This window comes from Jaculus jaculus, chromosome 1 (assembly GCF_020740685.1).
Source record: "Jaculus jaculus isolate mJacJac1 chromosome 1, mJacJac1.mat.Y.cur, whole genome shotgun sequence".
NCBI lineage: Eukaryota > Metazoa > Chordata > Mammalia > Rodentia > Dipodidae > Jaculus > Jaculus jaculus.
Window position 1 is genome coordinate 152,724,758 of NC_059102.1, and position 22,499 is coordinate 152,747,256.

The 22,499-nt window shown below is 44.1% G+C and overlaps 1 protein-coding gene across 8 annotated transcripts; it reads right to left on the minus strand.

Moving 5' to 3' along the window:
• Positions 1-3,362: 3,362 nt before the first annotated feature.
• Positions 3,363-21,398, minus strand: LOC105943782 (zinc finger protein 345-like). 8 transcript variants are annotated; one of them, XR_006638370.1, is made up of 7 exons: positions 21,285-21,397; positions 14,888-15,016; positions 14,645-14,771; positions 12,883-13,029; positions 10,125-11,778; positions 8,146-9,040; positions 3,557-4,037 (listed from the first exon to the last, which is right to left on the minus strand). XR_006638370.1 is itself a non-coding variant. In XM_045155653.1 (6 exons), exons 1-6 carry the CDS (start codon positions 21,285-21,287, stop codon positions 3,525-3,527), a joined length of 2,034 nt encoding a protein of 677 aa, XP_045011588.1. In that variant the 5' UTR covers positions 21,288-21,398; the 3' UTR covers positions 3,363-3,524. The 8 variants fall into 8 exon arrangements, 2 of the variants coding, with proteins under 2 accessions (XP_045011588.1, XP_045011589.1); XM_045155653.1 differs by lacking the exons at positions 3,557-4,037; positions 14,888-15,016 and adding an exon at positions 3,363-3,548 and having other exon boundaries at positions 8,146-8,224; positions 21,285-21,398; XR_006638388.1 differs by lacking the exons at positions 8,146-9,040; positions 14,888-15,016 and adding an exon at positions 3,363-3,548 and having other exon boundaries at positions 3,902-4,037; positions 21,285-21,398.
• Between the last annotated feature and the right edge of the window lie 1,101 nt (positions 21,399-22,499).

Here is a 22,499-nt window from a genome sequence, read left to right on the forward strand (position 1 = left end):
GAATGTGAGCTGGCTGGCTACACTGTACCTGCAGTCAGTAAAGAGAAGTGAAGCCCTGTGCTCAGGTCACTTTCTCTTTTAATTCAGTCCATGATGCCAGCTCATGAAATGGCACCACCCACATTTAACTTAGGTCATCCCCCCTCAACCCAGTCTAGAAGCTTCCTACAGACATTGCCAGAGGTTTGTCTCTTAGGTGATTTTGGGTCCTGTCAAGTTGACAATCAATATGACCATCACAAACTATAAACTAGATTCCCATCATATTGCAGATTCTAATAGTGTTTTCTGTCTACATTTTCTCATTTGCTGTACTGGGAATAAAACCCAGCACTTTTCACACATTAGGCAAGTGCTCTGCCACTGAGCTCTATCCAAGCCCCAGGAAGGTTTTCAGCTGCCTTGCATCTGACTGAATTGTGTGTCAGTTAAGTATCTACAACAGAATTCTCTGCATCCTCCTTCCTCTGTCTCCCAAGTGCTGGGATTACAGGTGTGTATCCCCATGCCCAGTGAAGTAAATATTCTTCTCAAACTCATTTATTTTGAGAGTGCTTACATACATACCTTATCCTTGTTGTAAGAAATAATCACCATGGGGGTTTGAGGTTTACATACTTCCTAGATTTTTTTTCCCTAAACCACCACATAGGAATTGAAAGAGCATTATCTATCTCAGTACTGTACACTCACCTTGCATACCCACTGTGGGAAATAGCATTAGGCTTCGGTAGAAGGTGAAATGGTGTTGAGGTCAGCACTTTACTATTTCCAAGGTAACTTGTCCTCTCTGAAAAACTGATGCTTGGGCTGGAAAGATGGTTTAGCGGCTAAGGCACTTGCCTGCGAAACCTTAGGACCCAGGTTTGACTCCCCAGAACGCACATAAATCAGATGCACAAGGTGATGCATACACATAAGGTGGCACATGTGCACAGGTTGGCACACACATATGGAGTTCATTTGCAGCGGCTAAGGCCCTGGCATGCCAATTCTCTTATTAAAAAGAAACAACAAAAACCCTGAAGCTTGCATAGGAGCTGGGGAGCTGATTCAGCGGGTGAAGTGCTTGCTGTGCAAGTGTGAGGGCGCGAGTCCATATCCCCAGACCTCGTGTAAAAGCCAGACGTCATGGTGGGCTTCTGGTATCCTAGTACTCAAGCAAGATGGGAGGTGCAGACAGAATTTCCTGGAAGCTCAGACTACTTAGCCTGGTAGCAGTGAACAGCAACAAGGAGAGACCCAGCCTCAAAACAAAGTAGGAGCTAAGGACTGACCTGGAAAGTTGACCTCTGACCTCCACACATGCACCATGGTACATGCATGTCCACATGTTATTATCTGTAGTCACAGAGCATGTCCTTGTTCTCAGACATTTGAGAATTAAAGGGAATGAGTTGTGGTCACAGCACTTGGCCAAGATCTATTACAAGCAAAAGTACACACACAGAAAAGCAGACTGCCAATCCAGAACTGGAGTCCGCTCTGTTACAGAACCTGGGTTGTTTTTTTTTTTAATGTTTTATTTATTTGCAAGGAGGGAGGGAGAATATGAATATGAATGGGCATGTCAGGGCTTCCTGCCAAGGCAAACAAACTCCAGACACATATGCCACTTTGTGCATCTGGCTTACCTGGGACCTGGGGAATCCAATCCAGGCTGCCAGTTAGACTCACACCTAGCTTTGTACATGGGTCTGGGGGAATTCACTTCCAGTGGTTTGGAGCTCTCCCAAGCCCTTATGTTTAAGTGGCAAGCATGCTACACTGCTGAGCCATCTCCCTAGACCCTTATACACCTCTAATAATATTTTTAAACATAGTTTAGTGGCAATATTACAAGAGTTGGAGGAAGTCAGTGACAAATTTGGACTATTAGAAACATGACTATTGAGTGTTTCCTGAGAACACACACAGCTGAGGAACACTTTGGGGCTCAATTCAAATCTCGAGTCAGGGAGTGAGCAGGCTTAGTGTCTGAGCTCAGGAAGCACACATGTGAGAGTCAAGGTGGGGAAATAGAGGCACGGTGGACAGGTGGACTGTTTTACTGTGTGGAAGGTAAGAGTCAGCATTTAATGGCTAGCTTAGGATTGTTCTCAGGTGGCCTATTTGGTTTGTAGGTTCTGGAGCAGGGTAGAAAGTGTATTGGAGACTCAAGTCCCAGGAATCTGGAGTCCTTTGTAAAAGACATTTTTACAAGCAAGGTTTTGAGATACTTAGAAATCTTCAATACTTTTATTTCCTAGGCTCTCATTTGAAAAAAGGGAACAGAGGGAGGGAATAACCACGGGATATACTTATATACATATATATATTTTATAATCATGGAAAATGTTAATAAAAATCTAATTAAAAAAAGGGAACAGATGTGCACAATGTAATGAAGCAAGTGATACCCCTAAAACTCCAACTCACATCTCCTCAGCCCATGGTTTTCTCATATCTTCTGAAGGCAGATTTTGTTCATTTATTCTGGAGGGAACAGGATGCTGACAGCCATGTCACTCCACATACCAACCCTGACTGTTCCTTCCAGGGTGCTCTTGCTCATGGGAAGGCCGTCTTTTTTTGTTTGTTTGTTTTGTTTTTCAAGGCAGACTGCCCCAGATTTCACCATTTAGTAGGAGGATCTCTTGAGTTTGGGTCAAGGCCGGGGCTACAGAGTTCCAGGTTAGCATGGACTGGAGTAAGACACTACTTAGAAAACAAACCAACAAAACTACAGGTGTGTGCACCATGTCTGCCTTTTGGGCTGGGAAGATTGCTCAGTAGTTAATGGAGCTTGCTTGCAAAGCCTTCCTGTCTGGGCTGTCCTATGCTCAGTTCCCCAGTACCCACATAAAGCCAGATACACAAAGTGACTCATGTGTCTGGAGTTTGCAGTAGCAAGAGACCCTGGAGTGCTATTCATATTCTCTTTCTCTCTCTCATCACAAATAGTTAAAAAAAAAAAAAGTATCAGCCAGGTGTGTTAGTGCACACCTTTAATCCCAGTACTTGGGAGGCAGAGGTAGGACTGCCATGAGTTCAAGTCTAGCCTGGGATTAGAGTGAGTTCCAGGTCAACTTGAGCTAGAGACCCTACCTTGGAAAAAAATCAACACAAGAAATACACACTGGGGCTGGAGAGATGGCTTAGTGGTTAAGCGCTCGCCTATGAAGCCTAAGGACCCCAGTTCGAGGCTCGGTTCCCCAGGTCCCACGTTAGCCAGATGCACAAGGGGGCGCACGCGTCTGGAGTTCGTTTGCAGAGGCTGGAAGCCCTGGCGCGCCCATTCTCTCTCTCTCTCTCCCTCTATCTGTCTTTCTCTGTGTGTCTGTCGCTCTCAAATAAATAAAGAAATAAAGAAATAAACACTGGACATGGCATCATGTAATGTGGAAGTTATAAAGCCCTGGGGCACTGGAAAGAAACAGTACAGAGATTGTCATACTCCGCCTTCCTTAAGTAGGTAACAGGTGGGTGAGGCTGGCAAGTCTTAGACACTGGCTTTGGGAACTCTTTTCAGAACCAGGTGTACATCAGCTGACATCCGGCAACTTTATCTGGAGGGGTGAGGTAAGTTAGATAGGAAATCATTAGTTACATTTAAAGACAGATTAGAGGCATAGCTCAAGAGAGATGAGCGCTCTTTGTGAACTTGTAACCTGGGAATTAAAACAAAGCTCCCAGAGGGAGGGTCCTAGATGTTGGGAAGGAGCTGGAGAGCCAGGCGGGCAGTGTGAGGGTAGAACAGTGAAGGCAGGGAGCAGAGTGTAGCAGGAGGCAGGCATTCTAGGCCACCCTCCTGGCTCATCACATAAGAAAGGGCTGTTTGCTCTTCAAGGCAGGGCATTTCAATGGGTGGGGGTAACTATGGGGATGAGGTGATGGCAGCGTATTTTCTTTTAGCTCTTACCAATCATATACTTTGGTGATTTCCAGGCATTCATAAAAATAGGATAAATAGAGATTTGGAGAGGGATATATAAGGTGAATATAAGTCTGAGATTCTTTGTTTCTAAGTTGATTAAGTGGCAGGATTATTTATGTACCTGAAAATAGAAAATGGAAGCTACATTAGAAACAACAATCACAGCTTGAAATTGAATCATTTCTTTATACCTGCTAATAGAAAAATGACTTCCTTTTCTATAGGATAAGGCAGCACATTTGAGGTTGGAATTCATGCCCTACTGATTTTTGTGTTTCTTTTAAAAAATATTTTATTTTTATTTATTTGAGAGGAGAAAGAGGCAAAGAGAGACAGAGAATGGGTGCATGAGGGATTCCAGCCACTGCAAACGAACTCCAGATGCATGCGTCCCCTTGTGCATCTGGCTTACATGGGTCCTGGGGAATCGAAGAGGACCTTTGGCTTCACAGGCAAGCATGTTAACTGCTAAGCCATCTCTCCAGCCCAATTTTTGTGTTTCTATATTACGCTCAGTGATTCACAATATTATTGCATTATTGTTGACCTAAATGGAATTCTGCTTATAGTGAATAGTGAGGTGATGGTTTTTTTTATTCCAACTGGCCCATGATCTAATTAACAAGTCACAAATTTATTCACACATCTTCCCCTCTCCTTATTTAAAGCCAGTTGGTACGAAGCTAAGTCTTGAATCATGCCTCCTCTCATTCTTTATGTCTCAGGCCTGTTTCTGAGAATGGTCATGAAAAGTGTCCATGGACATCTAGAGATTCTCTTTAATGGGGTGCCTTGGGGCTGTTGTGCCTCAGGAGGGGGGCAGACTTTCTTTAAGGTGGGGACTGGAACCCAGTCTGTCCTGCCTTTGGGTCCAGCAGCTCTTCTCACTGGGTTCTGACTGTGCAGCATTTCCTTCTCTCCTTTCTTCACCATCAGAGCCCTCGTCTATTTCTGTCTCCTTTTGCTTTTGCTCTTGGTCACATGTAGGCTTTTCTTACAGCCTGAGACATGGCTGCCTTCTTTCTTCCAGTTCTGGTTCCTTCCTTCTTAAAAATTGTTCAAAGGGCCAGGCGTGGTGGCACACATCTTTAATCTCAGCACTTGGGAGGCAGAGGTAGGAGGATCACCATGAGTTCAAGGCCACCCTGAGACTCCATAGGGAATCTCAGGTCAGCCTGGGCTAGAGTGAGACCCTACCTCAAAAACAACAACAAAAAAAGTTCAAGGGAGGGCTGGAGAGATGACTTAGTGGCTAAGGCATTTGCCCACAAATCTAAAGGATCCCAGTTCAATTCCCAGGACCCACATTAGCCAGATGCACAAGGAGGCGCATGCATCTGGAGTTCATTTGAAGTGGCTGGAGGCCCTGGCACACTCATTGTCTGTCTCAGCCTTTTTCTATCAAATACATATTTTAAAAATTGTTTAAGGGAAGCTGGGCATGGCAGCATGCACCTTTAATCCCAGCACTCAGGAGGCAGAGGTAGGAGGATCACCGTGAGTTCAGGGCCACCCTTAGACTACATAGTGAATTCCAGGTCAGCCTGGGATAGAGTGAAATCCTATCTCAAAAAAAATTTTTTTTTTCCCAAGGGGCTGGAGAGATGACTTAGTGCTTAAGGTGCACAAGGGGGCGCACGCGTCTGGAGTTCGTTTGCAGAGGCTGGAAGCCCTGGCGTGCCCAGTCTCTCCCTCTATGTCTTTCTCTCTGTGTCTGTCGCTCTCAAATAAAAATAAAAAAAAAAAATTAAAGGGCTGGAGAGATGGCTTAGCGGTTAAGCGCTCGCCTGTGAAGCCTAAGGACCCCGGTTCGAGGCTCGGTTCCCCAGGTCCCACGTTAGCCAGATGCACAAGGGGGCGCACGCGTCTGGAGTTCGTTTGCAGAGGCTGGAAGCCCTGGTGCGCCCATTCTCTCTCTCCCCCTCTATCTGTCTTTCTCTCTGTGTCTGTCGCTCTCAAATAATTAATTAATTAATTAAAAAAATTAAAAAGACCCATCTCCTGCAGGCAGGATTCCCAACTTAACCCCACTCAGTACAATTTTCAACATTTATGAACATTCCTTGTACATCTGTGGGCCAAGTGCCTTGTGGTGGCACTCTAGGTCTACATTAGGTTGGACTAGCTCCTAGAAGAGAGAAAATGGCTCGTGTTTTGGAAAGGGTTTCACAGGACAGAGCCTGTGACTTCCATGTTAACTTGAGATGCTTGAGATGGCTGAGCCCATCTTCCAGCAGAAAACCAAAAGTGAGTGCCATGTTGCCCGTCATCCGTGTGGATCCTCGGTGGGGGGGGGGGGCTCTTCTTCATTAGCTTGGGAAAGAGCACAAGAGCACTCTAAGTGAGAGAGAATATGAACCTTACCTCGTGGGGGGGGGGGGAGCAGGGGTGTTCATATAAAAATGAACAGGCTGAAGGTTAGACTGCCATCTATCCACTGGACATCCACATCTTGGGCCCTACACTTCCTCAGCCTCTGTCACCCAGACTCCATAGGATCCTCTTTGCAGCCCCTCTAACCTTGTTCCTGAGCCTGTTGAGTGCAGGTGTGAGCATGTGTAGAACTGCAATATGAACTTGCTGTGGCCCTGGTGTAGCACAGGTAGATGCAGGAGGTGGAGCCAAGCACACACCCCAGAAGGTGAGGCCCAGAGCCTGACGAGGCCACGGTGAAGACTACAAAGTGCAGCGACTCCAGCAGGCCCGCTGGAGCAGTGCGGGATGAAGAGATCCAGAGGGGCGCAGACACGCTGTCCAGTGGTGCAGCAGCTGAGCTGGCTGGCCAGTTCATGGTGAAGCTGGGTGTACTGGGGCAGAGGAAGCAATGCAGGGATGTGTGCTGGTGCTGGTCTAACCTGGCCAATGGGGACCAGCAGGACCGGACTTGTGAGGGCTGAGAGTCCACCCAGCTTTAGGAGGGTACTGGGGAATCAAATTCAAGCCCTCAGATTATTATAATTAAGGCAAGCGCCTTAATGGCTGGACATCTCTTAGGCCACAGCAGGTTAAAAACAGCATCAAGAAGTTGAGCCAAACTCTGTAGCTGGCTGTAACACCCTAAAGCCTGCCTAACAGCACACCTCATCCGGCAAGGCTCTGCCTGCCAGACTACCATCAGCTGAGAACCAAGCATTCAGAACACATGTCTATGGGGGACATCTGATTCAAACCACCAGACTGTGGACAAATTATTTAATGTCCTTTCTGTAAAATAAGACTACTGCCTCATTTCTCCCTCCCTCCTTCTCTCAAATAAATAAACAAAATATGTTTAAAGGGGCTGGAGAGACTGCTCAGTGGTTAAGGCGCTTGCCTGCAAAGTCTAAGGAACGGAGTTCAATTCCCCAGTATCCACATAAAGCTAGCTACACCAGGTGGCACATAGGTTTGGAGTTCATTTGCAGCTGCTGGAGGCCCTGACAGGCTCATTCTCTCTCCTCCTCTCTCAAGTAAATAAATAATTTAAAAAGAAAAAAAAAAATGCCTAGCAGCAGGCATGGCTCTGAGACCTCCCACTGAGATTTCTCATCACCTCATCTTGATCTTGTCCTATTTTCTGGGGTTTACCTTCCACTCTTTAGTGGCTCAATGGAGCATCTGGCCTACCTCATGGGTGACATTACAACAATGGAGAGTGGGCTGGAGGGATTGCTTAACAGTTAAGGTGTTTCCCTGCAAAGCCAAAGGACCCACGTTCAATTCCCCAGGACCCACGTTAGCCAGATGCACAAGGGGGCGCACGTATCTGGAGCTCGTTTGCAGAGGCTGGAAGACCTGGCAAACCCATTCTCTCTCACATAACTAAAATAAATAAATATTAAAAAACAAACAATGGAGATTATGGCCTCACAGGCTAGGTGGTCTCCCTTTATGTTTCCATCCCTTAATAACCACTGAGCTATGAAGCTCAGGACTCATTATTTGAATCAGCCTTGCTTGCTGACAGCCCCCCAAACCTTCAACTTTCAGTTAAGAAGCCAAGATATTCTTCACTCCAGTGACACAGGACAGACATTTCATTGTTAGTACATTGCTTTTACAGTCAAGGGGTGGTGGACAGAAAATTAAAACAAAGAGCACTTCTTGTCTTTCACAGGGTCCAGGCTAGACATGTAGCAGGAACAAGTGGTAGTGGGTATGATATCACTTTCCTCCCAACACTTCTTTTTCAGTGGAAGAAATCTCAGGTGTGAATGAAAGCACCATCAGAATTTCTCCTGATCACTCACCTGGAGGTGAAGTTCTTCCCAGGGTCCCTTGGACTTGCCTTCTGGGTACTTTCTCCCTGTGATGACTTGCCTTTTTCCACTGGAAGAAAGTCATTATTAATCTTGTGGTTGGTAGAGACCATCTCTTCTCCTGGATAAACTATTTGGACTAACCTCACTTTCCTGGGATGCCTTCAGGATGTATTTGAAGTTATTGTTTACAAAAACTTTGACCTTGACTTTCAACTTCTCTTGAAGTTTCAGGAGTCTACCAATTTCTGAGCACAGTACCCGTCCTTTGGCAATGTGAATACAACTGGCCTTTCAAATGTCAGACCATCAGGCTTATGCTTCCACCATGTGGTCAAACTATGAAACCGCATCTCTATAGTCTGCAGGGAGGGCACCCAGTGCCTGAAATGCAGATGTCCGAACTCAGCAAGGCCTAGGACAGTGCTGATTTTTATCTGGGTCTACCCATAGGATTCTGCATTCATCTGGTCGTTTGCATTCCCAAGTTTTCTGGAGATGCTGTTGCTGCTGGTCGGATGGCATTTTGGGGATCACAGACCTAGCGTCCTGACCCATCAATAGCTTTGAGCTCTCAGCACCACCACCACAGACAGGTTCCTGCCGCACTCTACATAAGAGGTGACCATGGTGTTAGAACCTGTACATGCTATTGAAGAAGGGACAATCACAGTAGGAGTGATGAATCAAATTGTCTGTCTACTCCCCATATGTAAGTAAAACTCAGAAGAGCCTTGACAATGCCCACCAGAGTTAGATGGACAGACCCTATTGTTGAAGGTGCCACATCCTTGGACTGCAGGTCACTGAGAAATCAAGCTGGAGCTGAGCTAGAAGCCTCCTCCCTGTTGGCTGGCTGTCAGGATGCTGGAAAGAGCTATGCAGCCTGTTGGAGAAAAGTCATCAATGGTCTTAACCAGCAGTGGACCCTGAAAGTTTTACAGCTGGTCAGCCAGGACAAATGTGCCAACTGGTGTAATGCTATCATGTCTGTCATGGGGAAAACCAAGTGCTCTATGATTGGATTTGAGGCCACTGGAGAAAATTCCTGCCTGGTACTGAAAACCTAATCAAAAGCCTATGGCTGAGGTCATAAGCACTAGGGGAGAAACTACTACTGTTGTCTGGACAAATGTATGTATTATACCTACCAAACTATCCTCTAAATACTTGTGTTTATGCCCATATATTAGTGCTGCTCTCACTTTTGCTTAGAGAAGCTTCTCTTTTCAGATGGACCACCGGGATGACACAAAAGGCAATATAGTGCTGAGAAGGAGGGATGGAGGGCCGGGCGTGGTGGCGCATGCCTTTAATCCCAGCACTCGGGAGGCAGAGGATTGCCGAGAGTTCAAGGCCACCCTGAGAATATGTAGTGAATTCCAGGTCAGCCTGAGCTAGAGTGAGACCCTACCTTAGAAAAAAAAAAAAAGAAGAAGAAAAAGAAGAAGGGATGGAGGAGTGTCCAGCACTGAAACATCTCTATCACACTCTTCAAGGCTCAGCGCCCATTGCAGAAGAGGTGGTGGAAAGAATGTAAGAGCCAAAAGAAGGGTAGCACTCCTTACAATGCAACCAAACCGTCCAGACAGAAATTGGCCTCGATATTCATGACCTTGCAGTGCCTAGCAATACCTCATAATAGGGAAAAAAGACAATGACCAAAATGACCAAAAGACGATCAAAATAAAAAAGAAACTAACGGAGAGAGGGAATTGTGAAGGGAAAAGTGGGGGAGGGGAGGAAATTATCATGGTTTATTGTCTGTAAGTATAGAAGTTGTCAATAAATTTTTTTAAATAAATAAATTAATTAATTAAAAAAGAGGAAAAAATAAAATAAAAAGGATTGGAAATTTGGATTTCAAACATTGCCACATTATTTACACTAGGAAAGCTTCTCTCCAGTATGAAGTCTATGGTGAGGTACGAGGCTTGAATACCTGAAAAAGGCTTTGCCACATGACTTACCCAGTATGAACCCTGTGATGCTTTATAAGGCTTGCCTTTGCGGTAAAGGCTTTGCCACAGTCTTCACACGTGTAGGGCTTCTCTCCAGTATGAACCCTGTGATGCTTTCTAAGGTTTGACTTTGCGGTAAAGGCTTTGCCACAGTCTTCACATGTGTAGGGCTTCTCTCCACGATGAGCCCTGTGATGCTTTCTAAGGCTTGATTTTGCGGTAAAGGCTTTGCCACAGTCTTCACACTTGTAGGGCTTCTCTCCAGTATGAACCCTGTGATGCTTTCTAAGGTCTGACTTTGTAGTAAAGGCTTTGCCACAGTCTTCACATGTGTAGGGCCTCTCTCCAGTATGAGCCCTGTGATGCTTTGTAAGGCTTGACTTTGCGGTAAAGGCTTTGCCACAGTCTTCACACGTGTAGGGCTTCTCTCCAGTATGAACCCTGTGATGCTTTTTAAGGCTTGAATTTGCAGTAAAGGCTTTGCCACAGTCTTCACACGTGTAGGGCTTCTCTCCAGTATGAACCCTGTGATGCTTTGTAAGGTGTGACTTTGTAGTAAAGGCTTTGCCACAGTCTTCACACGCGTAGGGCTTCTCTCCACTATGAATCCTGTGATGCTGTCTAAGGCTTGAATTTGCGGTAAAGGCTTTGCCGCACTCCTTACACGTGTAGGGCTTCTCTCCGCTATGAACCCTGTGATGCTTGCTGAGGTCTGAACTTTTGGTAAAGGCTCTGCCGCACTCTGTGCATTCATAGGGCTTCTCTCCAGTGTGAGTTCTGTGGTGGTGCATGAGTGCTGACCACTTGTGAAAGGCTTTGCCACACTCTTTGCATTTGTAGGGCTTCTCTCCAGTATGAACTCGGCAGTGCTCAGCAAGTTTTGATATCTGAGTAAAGGCTCTGTCACAGTCTTTGCATTTGTAGGGCTTCTCTCCAGTGTGAATTATGTGATGTTGTTTCAGGCTTAAGTTACTGTGGAAAGCTTTGCCGCACTGTTTACACTCGCAGGGTTTCTGTCTGGTATGAATATTTTGGTGTTGAGTAAGATTTGAAATATTAACAAAGGTTTTGCCACACTCTTTACATTTGTATGGCTTCCCTTCAGTACAAATTATGTGATATTGTCTAAGTTTGGAACTCGTGCTAAAGAATTTGCCACATTCTCCAACATAAACTTTCTGGTGTCGAATAAGGTGTGCACTCTGATCGAAAGCTTGGCTACAATCATTACATTTGTAAGGCTTCTCTCCAGTATGGATTCTGTGGTGTTGTCTGAGGTTCGAATTGTTGTTAAAGGCTTTGCCACACACTCGGCATGTAAAGGGTTTCTCTCCACTATGAATTCTCTGGTGGTAAGTAAAAGTTGAATAGTCAATAAAGGCTTTGCCACACTCTTTGCACTCACGGAGTCCCTCTCCAGTATGAATTCTCTGGTGAAGAATAAGGTAGGAATAACTGCTTAACATCTTGCTGCATTCTTTACATTCGTAGGGTTTCTCTCCACTATGAATTCTCTGGTGTCGAGTAAGGTTTGAACTTTGACTGAACGTCTGGCCACACTCATTACATCTATGAGCCTTGCTTTGATGGTGGGGACTCCAACAAATACCATTTGGGTACTGACGAAAGACTTTCCCACGTTTATTGCCTTCATCAAGGTTTTCTGGAAAAGGAACATGCTGATGTTTATCAGAATTTGAGCCATGGTTAAAGCTTTTATGTGCATCAATACATTCATCAGTTTTATTACCAATATAAATATCCTTATTTATGGTAGAATCATGGCAGGCAGCCTGCCTAGTTTCATTAAACATGCACCTCATTTTCCAAATATCTCTATCCAATGATGTGTAAGAAAAGTCCTTTCCATATTCATTACAACTGTTTATTTTGTGCATCCCCAATGAGGAAGGCCTCCTCAGAAAAGGGGCAAGGAGGAGGAAAAGAATGGTACCAACATGTGTTGTTTACATACTAAATATGTCCGTATCTAATAAAAACTACTTACATGTCTGTGATACAAGATTATCTGATTTTTTTTCTGTACAGGCAGACAAAACTTGAAACTTGTTTAAAATGTTTCTTAGTTTACAAATTCCATTTGTTGATATAATGTCATATTTGGGCTGGAGAGATGGCTCAGTGAGTAAGGCACTTGCCTGCAAAGCCTAATTAATGATCTGGGTTTGATTCCTCAGTTCCCACATAAAGCTAGATGCACAAGTGGCTCATGCATCTGAAGTTCATTTGCAGGAGCTGGAGGCCCTGGCATGCCCATTCTTATTTTTATCTCTTCTTGCGAACAAATAAAAATATTTTTAAAAGCCAAAAACAAAACAAAAAACCTTGTCTATTTTGGTGTGCAGAGGAGGTATTTCTTGGCTGCAGAGCAGTGAACTTTTTGTAAAGGAACGATCCAGCTGATCACATTTAGAAATGTGTTCCTCATTTTCCAATCCATCTACAGAAATATTTGAACCCAAGTTTAATCCAGTGATACATTTTAAATTGTTCAAATTATTAACTGGATCATCAACTAGGCCTCTTTTCAAGTTTTCGAAATTTCCTCTCAAAGGAAAGGAGGTATGTTTCAAATACTACTGTGGCTATTTACTTATAGAAAGAGTTGGATCTTCAAAAGTAATTGGCATAACTTGAGTTTTTTTTTTCTGAGATATTTTATTTTCATGATCTCTATTGGCATAAACATTTTGACTATTGTTAATTATTGCATATTTGTTATCTTTACTAGAATAGGCTTTCTGACCTTCACTCTCACCCACACGTTCCCATTCTTCCCTTAAGTGTAAACTGTTAGGAGCACAACTTCCATGTCTTCTCCTTAGCACTTTCAGGAATGAGCATTTTATGCTCTGCTTTGATGAAACATCTTGGGTATAATAAAAAGTCATGGCTGAAAGAAATAAAAATAATAGACCATCACTTAGCACACTTTGGTGAAAATACTTTGTAAATATAATATATGAAATTATACCAGAGAGGTGACATCAGCAGGACAGCAAACAATAAATCCAACGAGCCCAGTACCCCACAGGTATATGAGCTTAACAAAACTATGTAGCCTAAATTTATTTGTGAGGCCTCTAAAACCTGGGAACTCAAAGCACTGAAGAGGAGCACACTACTTAGGCAAGGGAAAGCAAAGACGTGACTTTGGTCAGCCACAGCGTTCTCTTCAACAACACAACACTGTAAGATCAGGGAAAGTAATTTGCCAAGGCCTCCCTCTCCCTGAGGAGAAGGAACAGTCAACAGGAATGCACTCTGACCTTCTTGCGGACGTTCTAAAAACCAGTTCCTATCTACCCTGACATGGAGTCCTGACAGAATAGGTATATGCTGGGTGACAGTCTGGACCAAATGAGACCAAAGGTAATATAATACCAAAGAAATAATAGCACAAAGACTCTCCAGAGGTAGGAGGGTCTATGGGCTCTTAAAGAAGAAATATGGGCCAACCTTTTCAACTAAGAAAATACAAGCACCTGTCCAAAAAAAACACATCATGAAAACATGATTAAGAAGCTCCAGCAATCTGTGCCATGAGACATTCCATATAGTGGGACTATCTGATTTTGCTTATAGATTTCATTTAAAATTAAATTCAATGTAATTGTTATGCATACTGTACATGACATTTTAAAGTAAATATACATGATGGATCTAATTAACCAATACATTATGTGCTTAGAACACTTTCCATCCATTCTATTAGTGCCAAAGTACCCAGTAAATATTTATGTTTATGCCCATATAGTAATGCTACACTCACTTTTAGTTAGAGGCACTTCTCTTTTCACATGGCAATGAATAGTGCTGAGAATGACAGTGGAGTATTAAACAGTATGTGAGACATCTCTGTCACATCATTCAAGGCTCAGAGACCATTGTGGAAAAAGTGGCAGAAAGTAAGAGCTTTGAAATGTCTTTCAGACCTTTTTTTTTTTTTTTTTTTTTTTTTTTTAGTAAGATACTTTTATTTATTTGCAAGCACAGAAACTGAGAAAAGACAGAATGGCTGCACTATGACTTCTAGCCACTGTAACAAACAAACAAACAAACAAAAAAAACTCCAAACTTCATGTGCTACTTTGTGAATATGGATTTATGTGGGTACTGAGGAATCAAACCCGGGCCATCAGGCTTTGCAAGCAAGTGCCTTAACTGCTGAGTCATCTCTCCAGCCACCTTTTCTTTTTGGCCTTGTATTATTCAGGTCTTATATAGATTTAAATATGTATATATGTATTATGTATGTATATATTTAAATATATATATATATATATATATATATATATATATATATATGACATCAAGTACAGGAGGGACTAGCTAAAAGAAAGATGCACTAGAAGGGGGATAAGGCACAGGGATAAAGGAGGGTGGCGGGAGAGAACTATGATCAGGGTACATGTATACATGCATGGGGGCTGCCAATAAAAAAAAGAAAGAAAAGGAAATTAAGTGTTAGTAGTAAATCAGTTTTTCTGTAGGAAAGTTGACCTTACCTACAGAGACCAGATTTCTGTAGTTCTCTACCATCACATCCCTATATAACTTTTGCTGAGCAGAATCCAGACATTCCCACTCCTCTGGAGTGAAATCAATGGCCACGTCCCTGAATGTCATCAGGTCCTAAAATAAAAATAAATAGCACATTAGCTATGTTGTCATTGACAAAGTTCCTAATTTGACCCAACAATAATGAGTCAGAACTAGTTGCTGTCTTTCAGAAAACAGTATGTGATTACCTGACCACCAATTTATCTCCAAGGGATGGAAAGCAGCTGGGGAACACAGGAGATTCTTCTCAGCTCCAAGACAACCAGCTGTTCCTGATATACTCCAGCCTATGCCTCAGGCTGTATTCCGCGAAGACACTGTCAGAAAATAGGCACTAGACACTCCAAGAGAAAAGGACTCTGTGGGAACCTGGTCTCAGCCCCAGATAGTACTTAAACCCAGGACTATGAAAAGATGGAATAGTTGTTGAGGACACCCCAATCTACAGTTTCCAATGAGGACTCTGAACCCAAGACATTCTGAAAAAGTAAATGGCCTTAGGAAATAAAAAAAAGAGGAACAAAAACCTTTTCACAGCAGAATGAAGTGAGTTTTTCTTTTCCCTTTGCATGTGAAATATTGACAACCAGGAAACAGGTAATTTTTTAAAAATGTCATCCACTACCTGAGCCCCTGGGAGTGGGGGAATGTCAAAATATTGTCAATTTCAAATGTTGCACAGGGAAAAGGATAAACAATGCTGAAAACTAAAGGGCTGAAACTGGATTTGGAGATTCAGGGAGGAATCTCAGATGTTAAGGATATGCTATCAGCTCCAGGAAGAGAGCTGACAAAGAAACAAGATTCTGAAGTTGGACTCTTCTTCTCATGCACTGGAAAGACTCGGGGAAAAGAAATGAGCTGTGGGGAGAAATTAGAGAGTGAGGTCTTAGATCACATCGTCTCCCCAGAAGGCCAGAGACCAAATCACTTTCTCTCCTGAAGACCTTCTCATGAAGACAGCATAGACCAAAGTCAGCTCTGGGCATGGAACAGAGCAATCTGGATTCCTAGCTGCTAACCTAGAGTCACCCTACACCATACGTACCTCAGCCCACACTGCAACACTGGTAGACTAAGAGCCACCGTGCAGCCCCCAGTCTGTTCTGCTTCGTTCCAACAAGCTTCCCTCACCCTCCCCAGAGTGTCCAGCACAGTCACCACTTCCCAGCAATCCAAGTGTCCTGACATTCTTCCTAAGATTTATTACATGCAGCTCTCAACCTGACAACAGCCTCAGCCGAGCCACTAGGGTCTCAAAACTGGCCAGCTCTACCCAGGACTTCAGATTGGATGCAGGATCAGGCTCCAATCCCTCTGATTCTAAGCACCAAGGAATGGGATCAGATGAAATAAACTTGGCTTAGGCAGTCCTCATGGTCTAAAGCCAGGGTTAGCTCACTTGGACACTGAGGCTGTAATACCCTGCACACATTGCAACTTCACTCCACAGGAAGATACAGGAAGAGCCCAGAAAAGGGAAGGAAGACAGTTGTGCCAGTTTTAGCCAAGTTCTGCTTTGCTAAAATGCAGGGAAAAGTCCTGCCTGAAAATGACTACAGCCAAAAGTCTACCTGATATGCTATGTAACTCTGAGGAATGATGACAGAAGGACCACAAAACCAGTGCAGATGATACTTTTATGAACTATTAAAAGACACTGGGTCGAGCATATACATTTTATGGGTGTGGCATACATACCTTAGATCCCCTAGCACTCCGGAGGCAGAGGTAGGAGGACTGCTGTGAGTTCAAGGCCAGCTGTGAGCTACAGAGTGAGTTCCAGGTCAACCTGAGCTAAAGTGAGACCCTATCTTGAAAATAAAAAAAGAACCAAAAATATGCATTTTAGGGGGCCAAGAGATGGTTCAGCAGTTAAGTGTCTGCTTAAAAAGCCTGACAGCCCATATTTGGCTCTCCAGTACCCATGTAAAGCCAAATGCACAAAGTGGCACATGAGTCTGGAGTTAGTTTGCAGTGGCAAGAGATCCTGGCAGGCCAATCTTTGTTTAAAATAAATTTCATTCATATATATATATATATATATATATATATATATATATATATATACATACATACATACATATCCTGTTTATGACTCCTCTGAAGAACAGGCTTTACTGCTTTATTTTGGGTCTGAAATCCCACAGTTCTCATCTTAATTCTCTCTGCAACCTCCTCTCTGTTTCTCTTTATGAAAGCCATTTCAACCTTTGAGATGTCTGTAGATCTTAAGCATGGTATTTTCCCCATATTGTAACACATTTTTTACAATAAAATCACTTCTTACTCAAGTATAATTTATTTCATCTGACAGTTTACAAACAGCCCAAGAACAATAGTTATAATTTCACAAGGGCATGGCAGGTCCCCTTCCATGCAATAGTTTTAACCTCACAAAAGCCGTGGTAGCCCCCTTCCATCCCAACAGTTATAAATTCACAAAGGTCCTGACAGTCCCCTTCCATCTCAATAGTTACAACCTCATAGCTGGACATGTTAGCGCACACCTTTAATCCCAGCACTCGGGAGGTAGAGGTAGTATAGCCATGAGTTTGAGCACACCCTGAGACTACACAGTAAATTCGTGGTCAGCCTGGGCATTCGAGGTCAGACCCCTTCCATCTCAATAGTTATGACCTCACACAGGGCATGACAGCCCCCTTCGATCTCAATTGTTATGACCTTACAAAGGGCACGGCAGGCCCCTTCCATCTCAGTAGTTATGACCTCACACAGGACACCACAGCACCCTTTCATCTCAATAGATATGACCTCACACAGGGCACGGCAGCCCCCTTCTATCTCAGTAGTTATGACCTCACACAGGGCACCGCAGCACCCTTCTATCTCAATTGTTAGGACCTCACACAGGGCATGGCAGCCCCCTTCCATCTCAATAGTGGCCTCCAGCTTTCCAAGGCTCTACTCCTTCCGTGGTTAGTGTGTGTGGGCTCAGGCACCTTCAAGGTAGGCTGGCCAACAAGGGCTCACTAGGCCTCCCATGATGTTTGTTTGCAGGTTAAGACTGGCCTCAGTTTTCAATTACTAAGCTCAACTTCTCTGTTTCCTAGAGAGGGTTAGTCACTTTGTTTTAAATAAGAAAATACCCAATGTATACAGAATCTAGTAAAACCACCCAAATTCTATGTCATGCTAAAAGGAAGGAAGAGAATGATATGGCACTCACATTTCATACCTTAAGAGGAAAAGCAAAATCAGCTACACATCTGTAATTAAGATGTCGCATATCGGGGCTGGAGAGATGGCTTCCCGGTTAAGGCACTTGCCTGCAAAACCTAACAACCCAGGTTTGATTGCACAGTACCCATGTAAGCCAGAAGCACAAAGTGACACACGCATCTGGAGTTTGTTTGTAGTGGCTGGAGGCCCTGATGTGCCCATTCTCTCCGCCTTTCTTTCTCAAATAAGAAAATAAATAAATAAGATGTCATATATTTACCCTTTCCATACTAATACATCATTCAGTAATCAAACAAACATAAGTGAATAATCCTGGGAGTTGCCAAGCCTGGTCCCAAAGGTGCTAACATTAAACCCCAATGTCCAGATAGTGCAGAATGCCGTCCATCTGGCACAATATAGCCATTAGCATCTAAATCAAAGCAACTGTTATTACCCACAGGAGACCGTCAGCAAGACTGGGCCTGTTGAGCTAGAGATGGCCTAGTGGTTAAAGGGGCTTAATTGCAAAGTCTGATAGCCAGAGTTTGATATACCAGTCAGTACCCACATAAAGCCAGACACATAAAGTGGCACATGTGTCTGGGATTCATTTGCAGAGGCAAGAGACACTGGCATACCCATAGCCATTCATTCTCATTCATATTTTCCCCCATTCTTTTTCAAATAAATATTTTTTAAAATTTTTTTTAAAGATTGGGCCTGTTCTCAGGGTCTAATGTGTAAAGCGGAAGAAGTGGTGGAAAGAATGTAAGAGCCAAAGAAAGGGTAGGACTCCTTACAATGTGCTCCCTCCAGACATAAAATGGCCTGGATATCCATGACCTCATAGTGCCTGACACTACCTACACAAGACCATTGTAAGAGGAGGAAAAGATGATGACATCAAAATAAAAGAGAGACTGAGATGGGGATGGGATATGATGGAGAATGGAATCTCAAAGGGGAAAGTGGGGGGAGGGAGGGTCTTACCATGGGATATTTTTTATAATCATGGAAAATGTTAATAAAAATTGAGAATAATAAAAAAAAGATTGGGCCTGTTGACATTTCCTCATAGAAGGAAAAGGGAAGGGAAGAGTCACTAGGCTCTCACCTGAGATTCCAGTCACTCTCTCTTGGGCACTGTGGTAGTTACCTTCTTACTGCTGGGACAAAACACTCCACCAGAAGCAGTTTATGGGAGGAAAGGATTTATTTCAGGCTTATAGCTTTGAGGGAAGGTTTCATGATGGCAGAGGAAACTGGCTCACTGCATCACACATCTGCAGTGGGGAGAGAGCAGTGAACAAGCTGGCTCTGAACACTGGGGGGGGGGGCTAGACTCAAGGCCTGCCACCAGTGACGCACCTCCTCCAGCAGAGCTCCACCTCCCAAAAGCTCCACCAGCTGGAGACTTATGAAGGAAACTTAAACATTTGAGACTCCATCAAACCATCACAAGCATCAGCCCCACAAGTGCACATGGTGCCAGGAAGGTGCTATGGCATGCAGGAGGTGGAAGGTTAAGAAATGGGGGACTCTAAATATAAATAAACAACAAAAAAAAATTTTTAAAGGGCAGCAGAGATGGCTTAGCAGTTAAACACTTGCCTGTGAAGCCTAAAGAACCCAATTCAAATTGAGCAAAAAGAAAAAAAAAAGAGAGCCCAATTCAAGGCTCAATTCCCCAGGACCCACATTAGCCAGATGCACAAGAGGGCGCACGCATCTGGAGTTCATTTGCAGTGGCTGGAGGCCCCGGCGTGCCCATTCTCTCTCTCTGCTTCTTTATCTCTGTTTGTTGATTTCAAATAAATAAATAAAAACAAACAAAAAAATTTAAGAAATGGGGGACTCTTCATGCATGGTTGGGTGGGGGGACTTTTCAGTAGGGATCAGATAACACAATACTCAACAGAATTATCTATAGCTCACAAAAACTTTCCAACTAAGGACGTGATATTGTTGTGAATTATTGTAACTCAAGAATTTTTTCATCAAAGACAGTTATGAAAATGTACCCATTTTTTTCTGCAGCCATAATTCACTAAATATTTCCTTGAATTCCACTAAAAACCGATGCTCTTGGATGAAGAGATGGCTTAGCAATGAAGGCACTTGCCTGCAAAGCCTAAGGACACAGGTTTGATTCCCCAGTACCCACATAAGCCAGATGTACAAGATGGTGCATGTATTTGGAGTTCATCGGCAGTGGCTGGAGACTCTGGTGCATGCATTCTCTCTTTCCCTCTCTCTCTCCCGCTCTCAAATAAATAAGTAAAATATTTAAACAATGACAACAATGCTCCTAGGGAGCTGGGGAGATGAATCAGTGGTTAAAGGTGCTTGCTTACAAAGCCTGTGCTCACATTCCCTTTCTCTCTCTTAAATTAATTACTTTTAAAAACCAGGGGCTAGAGAGATTGCTGCGTGGCTAAAGACACTTGCTTACGAAACCTGCTAATGTGGGTTTTAGTCCTCCACCCAGTACCCACATAAAGCCAGATGCGCAAAATGGCACATGCATCTGAAGTTCATTTGCAGTGGCAAGAGGCCCTCCTAGCCTCTGTACCTCTTTATCTATCTAGAAAAAAATAATATATATATATATATATATATATTTTTTTTTTTTTAAAGACATTTCTCCGCTGATAAATCCACACCCACACTTAGGTGTGCACTACCCTAAGCACCTCTCTATTAATTCTGATGTTTTGATCTATATTAACATCTCTTTTTAATAAATCCCAACTGTGATTCATACTGATTCATCCTGACATTCTTTTCGGTGTCATCAGGAGTCCTGGCCTCCCCCTGAGTGCAGGTCTCTGGAGGTCATCTTCAGGGTGCTGCAGGAGTCAGCCAGCCCCAGGCGGGCACGCTCACTGCCTGCTGCAACACCAGTCCCTTGGTGTTTGGGTAAACACAAAAGAAACACGCACCAGGCAAAATATGAATAAATGCAGGGTCGATGCTCCCCAAACTGACTCTACCAGCAGCTTTTATTTAGATTCAGGCAGTGAAAGCAATGGGGAGTCTGAGAATAAGACAGATCATGAATTTGCATCAGAACAGATCATGAGTCGTCTGTTTAGGTTTATTTCATTGGAGAAGCGGTGAGACCCCCCGTCTTCAAGAAGCTCCGCCCAAGGCTCATCGTTTTAAGATAATCCTTATTCCATCCAATTAGCATTCCAAATAATGTGATCTCCACAATTGCCTAGGGCCGTCACCACACAAGGGCACCAGGGACGCTCCGCTGAGATCCTCCTGGTCGCCAGTGGGACGGGCTTCCCTGGCCCCGCGGAGGACCTGACCGCACGCCCGTCCTCAGCCCGTCCCGCAGCCGAGGATGCCCGGCGCTACGCCAGCGGCGCACTCCGGGGAACCCACACTTACCATCTCGTGGCTTCCGAGGTAGCTGGTGGATCCCGGGGTTCAGGCCCTACACAGACCGGGCCACGCCGCACAGCCTCCTCCACAGAGACAGGACTCCACAGCCCAAGATGGAGGGCGCCCGCGAGAGCCCGCGAGATTTTGAAAGCCTGCCTCCACCTGGCAGGGTGCCTGATTGGTCAGTTCTTCTCTGGCTCCTCCGATTGGTCAGTTCTTCCCCGGATCTCTGATTGGACAGGGCTTTGGGCTCAACTCTGCGCTTGGCAATAAATGAAACCAACATAGGGTGAATGGGGCCAGAATGGCAGTTCCTTGGTTGCATCCAGGGGCTTTTGGCTTAGTTTGGTTTCGTTTTGTGTTTGGTGTTGGGTTTGGTTGGTTTGCCAGATTGAACCCAAGGTTTCTGGCTGCAACTATTTTAAGATAGTTGATGGGCCTAGCCTGTTAAAGGACATTTGAATTTAACCTTAAATATACGTCATATTAATTTATAAATTATATGTGTATATAGTCACACATGGAATGAATACGATTTTGTGTGTATGTGTGTGAGATTAACTTTTCTGTTGTTAACTGGAGTTTTAGGGCAAACACCCCAGCTCCAAGCTCAGCAACCACAGTCCCAAAACACCAATTAATGAACAAGAACCTGGTGTGGCGGCACACTCCTTTAATCCTAGCACTTGGGAGGCAGAGGCAGAAGGATCACTGTGAGTCTGAGGCCAGCTTGGGACTACAGAGTGAATTCCAGATCAGCCTGGGCGAGAGTGAGACCCTGCCTTGAAAAACATAGAGAGCAAGAGATGAGTAAGAAAGAGAGAGAGAGAGAGAGAGAGAGATGAATGGGTGAAAAGGCAGAGCAAAGAGGTTTAATCAGCTTGCACATGGGGAAGAGGGATAAATACAGGCTTCAGTGGCCCTTAAGTGCATCTTTGGTGTATTGACATGAGATTCAGGTTTTTTTTGTAGAGGAAGGACTGGGGCAAAGGGCTACAAACATGCACAAATAAGCAGTCCTGATCAGGATGTGGTTAGATTGATCTTAGTGGTAGTTTCTGCAAGATGGTCCCAAGAAGTTATAACTTGAGGAGAGCAATTTGGTGCCCATAATGATTCCTGCTCCAGTGTAGCATCCCAGATGACTGCCCTCAGCTAGAGGATTGTCTGTCCCAAGGCTCCCCAGAGACTACATACTACATACTGTGGCGTTTTCAGGCA

Coding starts and splice junctions, on each gene's coding strand:
- LOC105943782 (XM_045155653.1), bottom strand. Junction 13,030..14,644: donor CAGAAATCTGGTCTCTGTAG/GTAAGGTCAACT, acceptor TATTTCTTTCAG/CCATGACTTTTTATTATACC. Junction 3,549..8,145: donor GGGAAGAACTTCACCTCCAG/GTGAGTGATCAG, acceptor TCACCCCTCCAG/ATAAAGTTGCCGGATGTCAG.